The sequence below is a fragment of the Moschus berezovskii genome, chromosome 5 (genome assembly GCF_049115385.1).
Source record: "Moschus berezovskii isolate FMDL1 chromosome 5, NW_MosBer_1.0, whole genome shotgun sequence".
Classification (NCBI taxonomy): domain Eukaryota; kingdom Metazoa; phylum Chordata; class Mammalia; order Artiodactyla; family Moschidae; genus Moschus; species Moschus berezovskii.
The window spans coordinates 67579456-67596810 of NC_142464.1; the positions used below are offsets into that span (position 1 = coordinate 67579456).

The 17355-nt window shown below is 39.8% G+C and overlaps 1 protein-coding gene across 2 annotated transcripts in view; it reads right to left on the reverse strand.

Moving 5' to 3' along the window:
• RFC1 (replication factor C subunit 1) overlaps positions 1 to 6489 on the reverse strand; it is a 79966-nt gene extending 73477 nt beyond the window's left edge. For both annotated transcript variants that reach the window (XM_055435016.2, XM_055435015.2), the window contains exon 1: positions 6333 to 6489. In XM_055435016.2, coding sequence (XP_055290991.1) covers positions 6333 to 6335 — 3 coding nt within the window. In that variant the 5' untranslated portion in view covers positions 6336 to 6489. The remainder of the gene's footprint in view (positions 1 to 6332) is intronic.
• Positions 6490 to 17355: the final 10866 nt, after the last annotated feature.

A 17355-nucleotide genomic window follows, 5' to 3' on the forward strand; every position in this document is an offset into this window, starting at 1 on the left:
TGTCTCTACTCCAGATCTCTGAGCTCCATATTCCTGTAGCCAGATAGTCTGTCATCTTCACCTCTATCCAAATGCCCCAAAGGTGCCTCCAACTCATAACATCCAAATACAAGCTCATATTTTGGGGATACTTGTTTCTATTTCCCATCTCAATGTGCAGCATCAGCATTCACCCAAAACAGAAAAATGGGCACTGTTTTTCCTCCTCATTCTGACCCTCCACCTACCTCACCATCCTATCTAAGAATCTCCTGAATACTGCTGTCCTCTCTCTTCTATTTCTATTGCCAATGCCCTGATTTAGGGCTTCATTTACTTTATAAAAAAATATTTATCTATTTGGCTGTGTTGGGTCTTAATTGGGGCACACAGTATCTCTGCTGCTGCATGTGGGATCTTTCATCATGGGCTCTTCATTGCAGCATGCGGGCCCTCAAGTTGTGGCTTGTGGGCTCCAGAACGTGTGGGCTCAGCAGCTGCAGCACCAGGGCTTAGTTGCAACATGCAGGATCCTAGTTCAAGGACCAGCGGTCAAACCTGCGTCCCCTGCATTGGAAGGCAGGTTCTGAACCAGTGGACCACCAAGGAAGTCCCTATTTACTTTTTTAACAAACCCTTAAATGGGACTTACTTTGTGCCAGACAATGATTTAAACACTTTAAAAAACTAGTTTAATCCACACAACAAAGTCTATGACATTCTTTAACTTTGATTCATAGATGAAAAAACTGAAAATTCCAACAAGACATTTTCTAGTAAAAGTTTTGAAATATAAGACGTTCTCGAAGTGACATGAAAGTTGTTCAGTCATGTCTGACAATTTGTGACCCCATGGACTATACAGTCCATGGAATTCTCCAGGCCAGAATATTGGAGTGGGTAGCCTTTCCCTTCTCCAGGGGATCTTCCCAATTCAGGGATGGAACCCAGGTCTCCCACATTGCAGGCAGATTCTTTACCAGCTGAGTCACATAAATGTAAACAAAAGGGAAAGATCTGTTCCACTCTCCTACCCTAAGGTGTAACTAACAATTCTACAACACTATTAAAGAAAAGCATCGCCTATTAAGCAGTCCAAATGCAATTTTAATATACATATACACTGGAAGGAAATTTATGACCAACCTAGACAGCATATTAAAAAGCAGAGACATTACTTTGTCCACAAAGGTCTGCCTAGTCAAGGCTATGGTTTTTCCAGTGGTCACATATGGATGTGAGAGTTGGACTATAAAGAAAGCTAAGCACCAAAGAATTGATGCTTTTGAACTGTGGTGTTGGAGAAGACTTTTGAGAGTCCCTTGGACTGCAAGGAGATCCAACCAGTCCATCCTAGAGGAGATCAGTCCTGGGTGTTCATTGGAAGGACTTATGCTGAAGCTGAAACTCCAATACTTTGGCCACCTGATGCAAAGAACTGACTCATTTGAAAAGACCCTGATGCTGGGAAAGACTGAGGGCAGGAGGAGAAGGGGATGACAGAGAATGAGATGGTTGGATGGCATCACCGACTCAATGGACATGGGTTTGGATGGACTCCAGGAGTTGGTGATCAACAGGGAGGCCTGGCATGCTGCGGTTTATGGGGTCACAAAGAATTGGACACGACTGAGCGACTGAACTCAACTGACATAAGTCAAGACAAAGTACCAGTACTCAAAAAAAAATTATTAATTTTTTAGAAGTTTCCAAATCTGCTAATTACAAATCTATTAGTAGAGTTAGAGAAGAAAAAAAAATTTTTTGCAATAAATACTCCTAAACCTGCACAAAGGAAGCTTCATAATGACCTTTTAACTTTAAAAGATCAAAGTACAAAAGCTGATACATATTTACTTTGAAGTATAACCAAACAGCTAGTAACTTTTCCACTGCACATGGGCTCAACCAGCAAACAAGTTATATCTGCCTACCAAAAATGCAAAGAGAAACCATATCATGCCACTGTGTTCACTCACTTTGAAGAGTACAGGATTCTATGCAAAACAAGCACTGCAGTGCTCTGTGGGGTTGACTTTACTTCTCTATTTTGAAAGTAAAGAAATATAAATATTTTTTGATTAATATGTTTAATTAATCCACCAAATCCACAAGCAGAAATTGATTATCACCAACACACTTCACAAAATCTATCCAAATGCAAAAATCTTCAATCCTGAAAAACAGTTAAATGCAAAATGATATATCTGACTAAAACTGTATATTAACAGCAGCACAGAATAGACAAATGAAATTAAATAATTTTAAATTATATTAAAACCTTATACTTTAAAAACGACAGGTAAGCTGTTGGAATGTAATTCCCTAAGTTCAGGAGAGAGATCCATTCTCATCACTCTTATTCAACACTCTGGTTTAAAAAAAAAAAAAAACCCATTAGGCAAAAATAAATTATAAAAGGCATACCAGATTGGGCAGAAGGAAGCAAAATTATTTTTATTTGCAGCTGAAATGATCTTAAATAAAGAAAATCCTAAGGAATTTACTGAAATAAAAAAATGTTAGAACAAATTTAAATGAGTTCTACAAGGCTGCGTGATACAAGATCAATATACTAAAACCAACTGTATTTCTATACTTTTCACAAGAACAAACCAGAAATGAAATTAAGAATTCCATCTATAGCATCATCAATAAGAACAAAATACTTACAAATAAATTTAACAGAAGTGTTAAATCCATACTCTGAAAACTATAAAATATTGTTTAAAGAAATTAAAGAAGACACAAACAAATGGAAAGATAGCCCATATTCATGGATCAGAAGACATTATGTTGTTAGGATGGCAATACTTTCCAAATTGATTTACAGATTCAATACATTCCCTAACAAAATCCTAGCTGGCTTCTTTGCTGATTCTAAAATTCATATTTTAGAAATTCAAGGGATCCAGAACTGGCAAAACAATCCTGAAAAAGGTCTAAGTTGAAAGACTTACACCTCCCAATTTAAAAATGTACCACAAAGCTACAGTAATAAAACCAGTGCATTACTGGCTTTAGGAAAGACACATAGATCGATAGAATAGAATTCAGTGTCCAGAAAGAAACCTTCACACTTATGGTAAACTGATTTTTGACAAGGGAGCCAAGACAATTCAATGGGAAAATACTCTGCAAGTGGTGCAGAAACAACTGGAGACTCGCATGAAAAAAACAAAACCTGGACCCCCTACTTCACACCATATACAAAAATTAACTCAAAATGGATCAAAGTTAAGAGCTAAAACTATAAAACTGTCAGAAGACAACAGAAGCATAAATCTGCATGACCCTGGATTAGGTACTGGGTTTCTCAAATATGACGCGGAAAGCTCTGAGGAAGTGATGACTGACACTTAAATGAGTGAGAAAAAGGCAGAGTATTCCAAGAGGAGGAAGAGTATCCCAAGGAGACGAAATAACAAACATAAAAGCTGAGACAGAACCAGCTTACACACTCAAAGAACAGATAGATGAGCCTGGAAAGGAAATAAGAGTCTTATAGGTCAAGTACCAGTACAAATGGCAAAAGTTACATTATTTAATACAAAAGGGTGACAGCATTGCTCCAGGGAAGCATTCATGCAGTAAATTTCATTGTGAAAGGTCTCCCCTAGAATGTGGCAAAGCAGCAGCTCAGATGTGTTCTGACCTCTCTCTCATCCCTCAAGTCTCATGCCTGTTTAATTCAAATTTCTGCATATTTTCAATAAATAACTAAGACAGTCAATGAATTAAATATGTTGACGTTTTTAAAATGGCATCTCTCAAGTTTTATTAATATTTTAAGCAAATAATTAAATCCTCATAGCAATCTGAATCATTTACATGGCTACTTTTTATTCTATTTATTTTCATTTCAATTCCTTTAATAGACATTATATTCACATGGTTCAAAAATTCAAAAGGGTAAAATGTCTCCCTCCTACCCTGCCTCTCAGACACACAATTCCTATCTTTGGAGGCAATAGATGTTATCAGTGCCTTGTGTATCCTTCCCATCTTCAAGCAAATATGTACATATTCTTTTCTCTCCTTTTCTACAATACACTGGCAGCATATTTTACATACTGTCTAGTATCTTCTTTTTTCACTTAATTATTTAGGCAACTATTCCGTATCAGGGCAGAAAGTTTCCTCTTTTTGATGGCTGCACAGTACTCCATTTTGTAGATACACAGTATTTTACACCTTTGATAACTTTTAATTGGAAAAGATTTGATAAAAAGATGCAGCTCCCAGGGCAAGAGTTGCTAACCTTGCATCTATTGAAGGCCTCAGAAGATATGTGAATCCCCCTAAGTGATGTGTATATGTCCTTACATATTTCTGTGGGCAGCAAATTTGCATACCATTCACCACATTATCAAAGGGAGCACTGTGATCCAAACAAAAGTGACGAACTACTGTACGATATAACTTGTGTTCAGGTGTCTAATAGACATAGGTTGAACAGAATTTTGGTCTAGGATCTGCTCGTTTTTGTACTAAAGAAAGAACTAAACACCAACATAATCCAAACTGTAAAGAAAAGTTCTTTATAGAATCTTTTCCCTTTACAACAGCAAAACCAATCTCTTTGACTCCCACTTTTTTTGAGAAGGGCTTTATTTTTTCATCTGCACCTTGAACAAGAGTACTAAGAACCAATTATGTAAAGTACCTGAATGATCAAAAGTTGACTACATAAGCTATCATTCTCCATAAGTGACAACATCAAAGGCATCTCTGATGCCCCTTAAACTCTTTAATGTTCCACACAGTACTTCCTGAGAAATATAGATCATTAATCATGTAGTTGTATGATCCTACCACATGTCAGGGACCAGAATAGAAGCTTTACATTTATTATTTTGTTAACCTTCAAGACAATCACTCAAGGCAGCTATATTTCTCCCTTTCTACAGCTAAGGAAACATAATTTAAGAGGTCAAAGTTAAGCTATTTACTTGTTCAAAAAACCACTTAATCATTTAATGAGAGAGCAATACCAAAACATTGCTTCACTCTTACCTTCAAGACTCCAAATCTCAAGAATTTTCCACAATTACCATGCAGTGCTTTAAGTCCAAAATATAATTACTAATTACAGTCATTTTAGGGGGGGGTGGCATAATGTGGTGGTCAGAAAAACCTAGGTTCTAATTCTAGTTCAACCATTTATTAGTTACACCACAAAGCGTTTTAAACTCTTAAGGCCTCCTTTACCATCTGTAAAACTGGATTGCTGTGAGGTTTAAATGAGAAAAGACATGTAAAACAAACAGCCCATATATCCACCTGAAGATACTTGCTACAAGCTGGCTATTACGCTGTTATCATTATTTCATCCTTCTCTGAGAAGAAACACAAAGGGCTTTATGGTTTCCCAGTCTGGCATAAAATTACACACACACAGCCCAGAATGTTGACACTGTGACAAATACGCTGATTGAAAATAAAACGACTGAAAAAAACGTCTGATTATTAAGTAGACTCCAGCTTAACGCATCACGATCAACTGTCATTTAATTAAAATAATTCAAACTCACACTAGTATCTACCGCCATTCTTGCAAGAATGTTTGGTTTTGACGCCTGCATAATTATTTCACTATTTATATGGTTAATGCAGAATTATGCACTGAGGGTTTTTTTAAGATTATTTTTAATATCAGGTGACAAGCGATGACAGCTGTCAAATGCACTACAGCTGCTCCTCCCAGGTTTGCCCTCCCTCCTGTAAACCGTACTATCCCTTTAATTTCTATGAACTCATCTGAACAAAATAAAACATCCTCCCCGTGCCCTTGATCTCAAAACGGCTCTCTGATGAGCATTTCGCGGAGCTGCTAATGAGGAAAGTACGAAAACTGAAGGCTGAGAAACTTGTTCATGAGAGCATTTCGCGGTGCTGTTAACGACGAAAGCTGAAGGCCTGAAACTTGTTCATTAGAAAGGAAGTTTGTTCGATTCTTCTTCTCTGACACCCAAAGCTTGAAATCAACGCTTTAGGCAGGGCTCAAACCGAGGCTGGAGGCAACACTTCACAGGAAAAAGCAGCTTTACCCCTGAGCCCCCCAAACCACCTCCATTACTCCCTTCATTCCTCCCTTCCCCCACCAGCGGGAAAACGTGAAGCTGCCGCGCAGCAGAGCGCAGCGCGCTGGCCGCGGCCGAACGCTGAAGCGCGCCGGGGAAGGGAATCTGTGCGCCAGGCGCCCGGTCTGCAGCCCCTTTCGTGCCTTCGTTCCCTTCCGGAGCCACGCAGCCCGGTCCTCCCAGACCCTCCACGCCAGGAGCGCCAGGTCCACGCCCTGCCTGCAAACCCTCCCCGGCCCCCGCGCCGCGAAGCCTTCCCCAAGGGCTCACCATTGCAGCCCACGGATGAACGCGCGAGCAAACAGGCCCGGCCGGCTGGAGAACCCGTTACCGGGGCTCGGGATCCATTGGCGCCAACAACTTCTCCCGCGAAGTGGAAGGAGGCCGAGGCAGCGGCGCCCGGTGATGACGTCAGGAGGCGCGCAGCTGCCTTCGGGTCCCGGCGGGAGGCGGGAGGCGGGAGGCGCTACGTGAGCCCAGGTGCGGCCCTTGAGACCGCCGGGGCGCTGGCCGCGCAAGGAGCGGCGGGACCGTGGCCCGAGCCTTGCGTTGGGCCTTCGAGTTTTGGTAGGGGCCCTCAACTGGGGAGGTCTCGAGATCGATGCCCTCCGAGGGCAGGCACGTGTGGAGGTTTCATTGCCCTCCTTAGTAGCTTTAAAATGTTTATATTTTTTAAAAAATGTTTCTATTACCATCCACAGTAAGGCACACATTTTAGGTGTATGTTTCACAAATTACATTTTAACATCTATTCTGAAATAAAAAATCTCACCAAACAGTATTTACCCTGATCTTCTATTAAATGTTTGACCAATCCAGTTGGTTTTGTTCGCCTAATTTTAAGTGGAGACCCACAGTTTGAAAACACTTTTCAGTTCAGTTCAGTTCAGCCGCTCAGTCGTGTCTGACTCTTTGCGACCCCATGAACCACAGCACGCCAGGCCTCCCTGTTAGGACAATTTTATATTGTATAATTCCAGAACAAAAAAGACTTTGATAAAATAGTCATTACCACCCACTCCATTTTATAAATGAAGACTATAACGCCCAAACAAGCTAGGGGCCCTAACTGGAAATCTAGGCCTCCAAATTCCCAAACCTACCTCAGCTGCTGCTGAGTCTCTCAAAGAAGTGTGTTGGAAACCAAGGCATAAAGGAGGTACATCTCCCTACAAGAACGATGATACCGAAAGCTTTGGAGTAAACAAGTTTTATATTAATAGATAAGCAATGGCATTTTGGAATAGAATGTGATATTTGCATACAATTTTAAGAGAAAACTTGAGACCTTAAGTAGTTTAATGGAAAGAGCAGTATCTCCAGGTTTGGCCCTAGACTTTCAAATCCTTATCCACCCTCACCCACCCCTTGTTCCGTCTTGCATTTTATCACACCCAGTATCTCTGCAATGAAAGATAGCAGAGCCTTCAGGAATGAAACAGAGGTTAAGGTGGAGCTAGTGGTAAAGAACCTGCCTGCCAATGCAGGAGACATAAGAGACTTGGGTTCAATCCCTGGGTCAGGAAGACCCCCTGGAGGACAGCATGGCAATCCACAACAGTATTCTTGCCTGGGAATCACCATGGACAGAAAAGCTTGGAGGGCTATAGTCCACAGGGTCACAAAGAGTCAGACAGGACTTAAGCAACTGAGCATGCAAGCACAGAGAGCTCCTATTTATTAACTGCACAGCATAATATGTGCCTGGCAAGCAGCTATGGACTATCCCACTTTAACTCATCTGCTACGTACAGTGACACTGGCTACTATTATCATCCACAATTTACAAAGGAGTAAACAGAGCCTCAGTCCATTGGACCCTCTGATGCCAATATGCCAGGATTCCTAGCCCTGCCACATGCTAATTGTGTCACCATGGGCAAGTTACTATGCCTCAGTTTCCTCAACTGTAAAGCAATGATAATAGTTCTGTGTTCCTTGTAGGGTTATTATGAAGCTGTTCCTGGATAAGTGAATAATTTTTAAAAATCAGTTATTATTAGTAGTATCATTATTACACAAAGCTAGGTAATATCAAGAGAGATAATTCCAAAAATAAACATACGTACTCCACCGTTTTGCTTAGGGAAATACTTGATTGGGGAGGAAGGGAATCAAATCTTTTGAGAAATCAATAAAAAACTACTCCCCAGAAAAATGTACATGGCAGACACATCATAAAAGATTTTGCCTGTAACTTCAGCAAACCTAAACCAATTTACAGTGTTGATTGTGTTGTAAATAAGCAAACAAGTGAAAGTTGCTAAGTCATGTCTGACTCATTGCGATCCCATGGACATACAGTCCATGGAATTCTCTAGGCCAGAATACTGGAGTGGGTAGCTGTTCCTTTCTCCCGGGGATCAAACCCAGGTCTCCCACATTGCAGGCAGATTCTTTACCAGCCGAGCCACAGAGAGACCCAAGCAAATAAGATATATATTAAAACATTTACATATCTTTTACATTATACAAGTTTAAACTTTTGCATTTCTTTTTTAGTATTTTGAAGCCTTCCTTGAACTTAGGCAAGAAATCAAAAGACTAACTACTAGGAAGATACTGAACTGAATTTGTTGGATTGTTTTCTTTAAGGACATTTACTTGGAACTATCCTATCTCAGAAAGGTACCAGATTTGAAATAGCTATATATGTTTGATGCTCCTCCCCAAACATGGACTGGCCTGTGACAGATTTGACCAAAGAATATAGTGGAAATGATGGTTCCAAGTAAAGCTGCTGGTGAAATTCCACTAAATGACCCCAGTCAACACTATGTGGAGCAGAAAAATCACCTAGACAAGGCTTGCTTAAATTCTCTGACCAACAGTAATGTGAGCATAATAAAATGATTGTTCTTTTAGGGTACTAAGTTTGGGGTAGTTTGTTGTAAAATAATAGATAACCAGAGCAGCAATGTTTTAAAGAAACCAAAGAATAACCAGAAAATTAAGCAGGAACAAAATACTCAGGTTTATTTTCTCCACTGTGGTGCTTTTTTACTGATGCATCATTCAGCAAATATTTATTGAGCATCTACTGTGTGTCAGCACTTTTTTATGTACATGCTGGGAAACCATAGCAAACAAGACAGACAGCCCCAGCTTCTCTGAAGTCTATATTTTTGAGGAAAAGAGAAAAATAAGTAGACAAAAATAAAATCTGTACTTTTAGATATGGGTAAGTGCTACAAAGAAATCATAAAATCTGAAGCCTAAAGAGTGCTGCTGCTAAGTCGCGTCAGTTGTGTCGACTCTGTGCGACCCCATAGGCGGCAGCCCAACAGGCTCCTCTGTCCCTGGGATTTCCCAGGCAATAATACTGGAGTGGGTTACTATTTCCTTCCCCATCCAGGAATTGAGCCTGGATCTCCTGCACTGCAGGTGTATTCTTTACCAACTGAGCCACCTTTGTATTTTATGACCAAAAAAAGAAAAATAAAGATTGCTAAGTGTTTTGTGGCAAAATATGATACACATTTGTTTTCCATGGTAGAGAAATCTGAAGAGTGCTAAAAAGGTGATCAAATGTGTTTTTTTTTTTTAATTTGTCTATAGGAGAGCAGCAGAGTTCCCTGTTAAGTTGGCTTCTACATGATAACTGCATCTGGATTTTAACCCTTACAGGGCACTATTCAATAAGAGTTTGAATTTTTTCCAAGCAAAAGGCCAGCCTGTGTGCACCTTCCATCTCTACGTGGACTTTCTCCAACGCTGAGAATAAAATGACAATAGGTGATAACTACTCCCATCTCTCACTATTAACTGGAAGACTACAATAATGCATCTCCAGGAAACTGAGGGTGCACAAAATAGAATACAACAAACTAGGGCTAATGATCTTTAGATAGTTTTTCTAGAGAGGCCCAGAAAAGTCATTTATCACTGATGTAAAACATTAGCCAACAAAGATTCCTTGCATGTTTTCTTGCAGGTATTTTCACCAAAACTATTTCCTCATGTTTTCCTTGGTCGTGCTTTCCTCGGTTGAGCTCTTCTTACTATAAATGTTTCTAAAACCAGCTGATGAATAAATAAGACTAATAATTAATTTGTAGAATAATACCAGTAACAGGTAATATAGCAATTAGATCAACGCTGCAGTTTCCAGAATTAAGGGTATCTATCTAAAAGCCTAAAATATTTTTTTTAATTCTTTACTCTTAATAATGGTTTGAGACATATCACAGAGAAGACCCATATTAAGGGATATATTATGTATTGGATGTGATCATCTGATACTCACTGGCCTTGTCTTAGTTCTTAAAAAGCTTCAAGGAAAACTTTGCAAAGAAAGTCAATTTTGTGAAAGGTAGGGCTCTCTTTCCCTCTTCCACTTAGGGATATATCACTGGTAGAAGAACTGCTGACATTCCATGGAGAACTCTTTACTTCGAAAGTTAGAATATTGACAGTAACATCTCTGCTAATATATTTCTAAATCTGTGAATAGTTTGGATTATGAGAATAAAAATTGGCTGTCTTTCCATAATGTAGTGAACACTCAGTCATGTCTGACTCTTTATGACTCCGTGGACTGGAGCCTGCCAGGCTCCACTGTTGATGGAATTTTCCAGGCAAGAATACTGGAGCAGTTTGCCACTTCCTACTCCAGGGGATCTTCCTGACCCAGGGATCGAACCTGTGTCTCTTGAGCCTCCTATGCCCACACCTCCTATGCCTCCTACGTTGGCAGGCGGATTCTTTACCACTGCCACCACCTGGGAAACCCCCATTGCCCTCTTGAAAATGACTTAAAAGCTATGTATTAGTTAGGAAGTGCATAACTTGAATTTTGGTCATCCTTTATAATCTTACAATCTACTGCCGCACATAAGTGAAAAAACAATTGCAAAGGGCAACCTAAATTCTTAGTGTTAATGCCTGTGTCTTAGTTAACTCATCTGTGTGATAAAAATAACTCTTAGAGTCACTCTGAAATTCTTTTCAAGAGCACAATAGTTACATTGTCTTTCACTTAGACATTTATAAGTCAGCAGAAATCAATTGAGTTTTCACTGTGCAACAACAAATGTGACTTTCTGCCCTCTGGATAAATATTAGCACGGCCTGCTTTGCTAGGATTTATTGGGACATTTTCCTTGTAGAAAGCCGTCCGTTAGGCAGCTTGTCCTCTTCTGTGTTTGTGATGACTGCAGAGATCCAGAACGGTGATGTTGACCTTGTAATCCATTTATGAACATAATCATTAAGTCATAATCTGTCACCATTAAAGTGGACATATTCTAACTTAGGAAATTAGGTAGTAACTAGGTCATTTATCTTAATTCTTGGATGATATCTTCTTAATGTGATTATGCTTGAGTAATCTAAATTTATATAAACTTGCCTGATAACATCTTACATATAATAAAAAAAGTTTGTTCCATTAATAAATCAATATCTTCCCTTAGGTTAGAAGAAAGTTGCATTTAAAATAATAAATTTAACAAAAAGCATATACCTTTACTTCTGGCTTACATATTTGATTATATAAATAAAATTTATCTCAAATTATGAATTAAATCCCTAAAATATTCATCGGCAGGACTTCCCTGGAGGTCCAGTTGTTAAGACTCCGTGCTTTCACCAGCAGGCACCGGTTTGATCCCTAGTCGGGGAACTAAGATCCTGCAGGCCACGTGGGGTAAAAATATAAATAAATATAATATGCATTGGCAATGTTAAAGTTGTTTATAGACAGAACAACAGGAATGCCAACCATATTTTATAGTGAGAGTAGATTTTACAATTAAGATATTCTTTCATTCTCCAAGTCCTACAAATCAAAGTAGTTCTAGAACTTTTGTTGTTTCATGGGAATAATGTGAGGATATAAAATAATCATACAGCAAATAAAGGAAATTACCAGTTATAGGGCTTCCCAGGCGGTGCTACTGGTAAAGAACCTGCCTGCCAATGCAGGAAACTTAAGAGACCCGGGTTCAATCCCTGGGTTGGGAAGACCCCCTGGAGGAGGGCATGGAACCCACTCCAGTATTCTTGCCTGGAGAATCTCCATGGACAGAGGAGCCTGGCGGGCTATGATCCTAGTGTCGCAAAGAGTCAGACACGACTGAAGTGAGCTAGCATGCCCACAAGCGCACTAAAGAATGACCACATACTTGGATATTAGAGAAGTTTAAGACTCTCGAGAATCTGAGTTTTTATGATAAGATACACCCAGAATTGTTGTGCATATTTCAACAAAGTTTGCAATGAAAATATTTTTAAACTTCCATGGAAGTGTCACAGGTCATCTTTCTCAATGTGCAGTTTAAGTAGAATTTAATGTACTGTTTATACAGAGTAGTGTATATTAGAGGGGGGGGAAATCTTGTAAATGAACACAAGCCAGAATAGAAAAGACACATGAAAAAGGAATTACAATAAATTCACATCTTTCATAAAATATACAGCAAAATCTTAGTCAGATGAAGTCTGATTCATTGCCACAGAAAGGATATAAACAATAACTTTAAGATATCTGTTTAAACTGCTAGTTCCTATTGAGTTAACCGTGCTTTAAGAAAAAGTCAAGTGCTTTGTACTCTAAGTTTTTAAATATTATACCTGGTTTGATATCTTTATATAAATATTATCATTAGCTCTGGAATTAGCACTACATAGCATGTCTCTGGGAGAAGGCAATGGCAAGCCACTCTAGTACTCTTGCCTAGAAAATTGCATGGACAGAGGAGCCTGGTAGGCTGCAGTCCGTGGGGTTGCTACTAGTCGGACACGACTGAGCGACTTCACTTTCACTTTTCTCTTTCACACATTGGAGACAGTAATGGCAACCCAGTCCAGTGTTCTTGCCTGGAGAATCCCAGGGACGGCCGGAGCCTGGTCGGCTGCCGTCTATGGGGTCACACAGAGTCGGACATGACTGAAGCGACTTAGCAGCAGCAGCAGCAGCATATCTCTAACACCTGGGATTTCCTAGACATTTTTCTGAAGTTGTTCAGCTTGATCTAAAAATATGATGTGCAAAACCTGACGTTACCATATGTTGAAACCTAAAGTTGAATTTCACCTCTTTTACCTTCTTCTACCTGTGTGCATAATCTAAATCTGACCATGAGAAAATATCAAACAGACCAAAACTGAAAGACCTTCTATAAATTAACTAACCAGGATTCAGCAAAAGTGTCAAGGTCATGGAAGACAAGGGAAGATGGAGAAACTGTCACAGATTAGAGAGGACTAAAAATACACTGTAAATAAATGCAATGTGGAATAATGGACAAAAAGGAGATTAGAAGAAATAGGCTAGATTTTAATAAAATATGTACTTTAGTAAATAGTAGCAAAGCATAGTATCCCCATTTTGATCATCGCAAGTGATTATGTAAGTTAACATGAAGCAGAACTGAGTGAAAGATGTGTGTGAACTCTCTGTGCTCTTTTAGCCACTTGCCTATAACATTTTTAAATTAAAAAAAGAAGACCCTACTCACTGGAAAAGAGTCTGATGCTGGGAGGGATTGGGGGTGGGAGGAGACGGGGACGACAGAGAATGAGATGGCTGGGTGGCATCACCAACTCGATGGACATGAGTTTGAGTGAACTCCGGGAGTTGGTGATGGACAGGGAGGCCTGGCGTGCTGTGATTCATGGGGTCGCGGAGTCGGACACGACTGAGCGACTGAACTGAACTGAACTGAAAGTGGATAGTTGTACCGTTAAACACACAGGACTTCACAGATAGGAAGCAAGAATTTGTTTTTTGAACATGCTAAGTCTGAGATGTCTTTAGACTTGGGATGAAAGAAATAGTCACAACAAAGAAATCGGAAAATTTGTATTTATGTCCAAGTACAGGGAGGCCTGGCGTGCTGTGATTCATGGCGTCACAAAGAGTCGGACACGACTGAGCGACTGAATGAACTGAACACGGCTATGAAGCTTAATAAAATTTTTAAGAAGCGAACTGTGTTTTAAAAAAACTTGAGGGTATAATTAATAAATTATTGATAACCTTATATCTTAAATCTCTATGATTTCAGCAAAGCATTTCTTCATGAGAATAGTTTCTTGATGAAACACTTCTTTCACTTGGTTTCAAGGACATCTGGCCTCCTGGTTTTATTCCTTCCTCAACAGCCACTCCTCAGATTCTTGTGTTCATTGCTCCTAATTTTCCTGTCCTTTTAATATTTGATTGCTCTAGGGCTTGCTTCTGTACTCACTGCTGGTAATTTCAACCAATCTCATAACCTAACATACTACATGAATACTGACATTTCCAATTTCCTATCAGCTGCTGAATTTTCCTATAAACTTCACACTTATATATCCATTTTCCAACTTCACATCTCCACTAATAGATATATCAGAGTTAATCTGTCCAAAACTAAACTCCTGATCTTCCCTCATAAACCTGTGTCTCAACTGATGGCATCCTACCATTTGCACAGAAAAAGAGAGGAGCCCCCAGGTGGCAGCTGTGCCCCAGGTGTAGTGAGAGGGCATGCAGTCCAGACTGTAGAAGTTGTCACCCAGGAGACAGGCAGATCAAGGGCTGTCATCACTGTGCCCTCTGAACAAAGCTACTGGGGCATTTACTCCATGACAGGAGGGAATAAACCAGGAAAAATTAAAAAATGATATTCATATAATGGAATTGAATATGAAAAGGTAAAGGAATTCCTAAGTTGTCAGCAAAGGGAAGTCCCAAAATGACAAATAGGCAGAATGGAACAGGCCCAGAGCATCAGCCCAGAAACCCAAAAGGAAATTAATAATTTGATTATAGAAAATGAAAACCATTTTCACATGTAAATATATTAAAACAGAGTTCAGTAATATTCTGAAATTGACTGTGGAGATGATTGCCCAACTCTGAATACACTAAAAACTACTGAACTGTATATCTTTAGCGGATGATTGCATGGTATGGGAATTATATCTCAATAAAGCTGTTTTTAAAAGAATTAAGAGAGAAATTGTTGGAAGAAAGTATTTGCAACATATATATCATGAAAGGGATTTAATGCTTTATATATATAATTAGCGTGTATGCACGCTAAGTCACTTCAGTTGTGTCCGACTCTTTGTGATCCTATGGATTGTAGCCTGCCAGACTTGTGTGTGTGTACACTCCAAATGTTAACAATGAGGACTTCAACTTTTTGCTCCATATTCTTTTATTCTTACTCTTTTAAAACCAACCTTATTAATTTGTTTCTAGTATCTTAAAGAATATGAATTCTAAAAAGAAACAGAAGTCAGGTGTCTATTCAGATATACTGAATCAGTCTCCAGGGGATGGAGACTGAGCACATGTATTTTTTAAAACTCAAGAGGTGCGTTTGATGTGCAGCAAAAGTTGAGACTATGGCAAACAGTATGGAAATCACTCAAAATATTTAAATAGGAGGACCATGTGATCCAGCAGGTCTACTTTTCGGTGTATACTCCAAAGAATTGAAAGCAGGGACTCTAATACATGTATTTATTTATTTAGCTTGCTGGATCTTAGTTGTAGCACATGAGATCTTTTTGGTTGCAGCATGCAAATTCTTTGCTGTGGCATGTGGAATTCAGTTCCCAACCAGGAATTGAACCCAGGCCCCCAGCATTGGGAGCCCAGAGTCTTAGCCACTGGGCCACCAGGGAAATAATGCTGTTCATAGCGGCATTATTCACAACAGCCAAAAGGTAGAAACAACCCAATGTTCATCAATGAATGGATGGATAAAATGTGATATAGCCATGCAATGGAATATTATTTGATCTCAGAAGGGAATTAGGGCTTCCCTGATAGCTCAGTTGGTAAAGAATCTGCCTGCAATGCGGGAGACCCCAGTTCGATTCCTGGGTTGGGAAGATCCCCTGGAGAAGGGGTAGGCTACCCACTCCAGTGTTCTGGGGCTTCCCTTGTGGCTCAGCTGGTAAAGAATCTGCCTGCAATGCAGGAGACCTGGGTTGAATCTCTGGGTTGGGAAGATCCCCTGGAGAAGGGAAAGGCTACCCACTCCAGTATTCTGGAGAATTTCATGGACAGCCCGTGGGGTCGCAAAGAGTTGGACACAACTGAGCGACTTTCAGAAGGGAATTAAGTTCCGACACATGCTACAAATGGATGAACCGTTATGAAAACATAATGCTAAGTGAAATAAGTCAAACACAAAAGAATAACTATTGTATGATTTTATTTATATGAAGTACCTGGAGAAGTCAAATTCACATAGATGCAGAAAGTAGACTGGTGATTGCTAGGGGCTGAGGAACAGGGGAAATGAGGAGTCATTATTTAATGGGTACAGAGTTTCAGTTTGGGGAGATGAAAGACTTCTGGAGATGGTGGCACAACAATATGAATGTACTTAATGCCACTGAACTGTACACCTAAAAACAGCTAAATGGTAAATTCCATGTATATTTTATCACAATAAAAATGTTTTAAAGACTTGAAAAAAACTACTTTTTCACTTCTTGTGTGATGCAGCTCCATTTATTTCTAAAGTTTCAACTACTGTTTACACACTGATAAGGCCCACATTTATACTTTCAGAAAAAGATTTTTCCTCAAAATTTAGTCTCAAATAGCTAACTGCACACCAGATATTTCATACCTCAAACTCAAAATGTTAAGAATGCCATCTTCTTTTCAAAGTCCTGTGTTCTCACTTTCACCCAGTTGCCCAGGTCAGAAACGTGGGTCACCACTGGCTCCTTTCTCTTCTAAACTCCGTCTCAATATCCAATGGATTATCAAAGCCTGTTGGTATTATCTTCTAACTAGTTCTTTAACTTGTCTCTTTCTCTCCATCTTACCCTGCTACATATTATGTTTTGTTCAAGCCAGATCATTTTTCAGATTAACAGACGAGACTTTTAACCAATCTCCCTGCCTCCAGTATTACCCACTCCCTGCCACAGTGATTCTCCTAGAGCGAAGATATGATCAGGGTCCTCCCTGAGGCAGAGGATGATGGCTAAGTACCAAAACGTGTGCTCTCCCATCCACAGCATTGAGGAGAAGAGAGTAGGGACAGAAGTGGTGCAGAGGTAAAGAGTCTGCCCGCCAATGCTGGAGATGCAAGAGACGCAAGTTCGGTTCTGGGTTGGGAAGATACCCTGAAGTAGGACATAGCAACCCACTCCAGTATTCTTGTCTGGAAAATTCCATGGACAGAGGAGCCTGGCGGGCTACAGTCCATGGGGTCACAAAGAGTCGGACGTGACTGAGCACGCAAGAGCACCAGAGAATATTGCTCAGTTCACCCTGCCTCTAGAAGTGGCCACGGGTCTAGTTTTCTCCACCGCAATGTATTAGAAACTATGT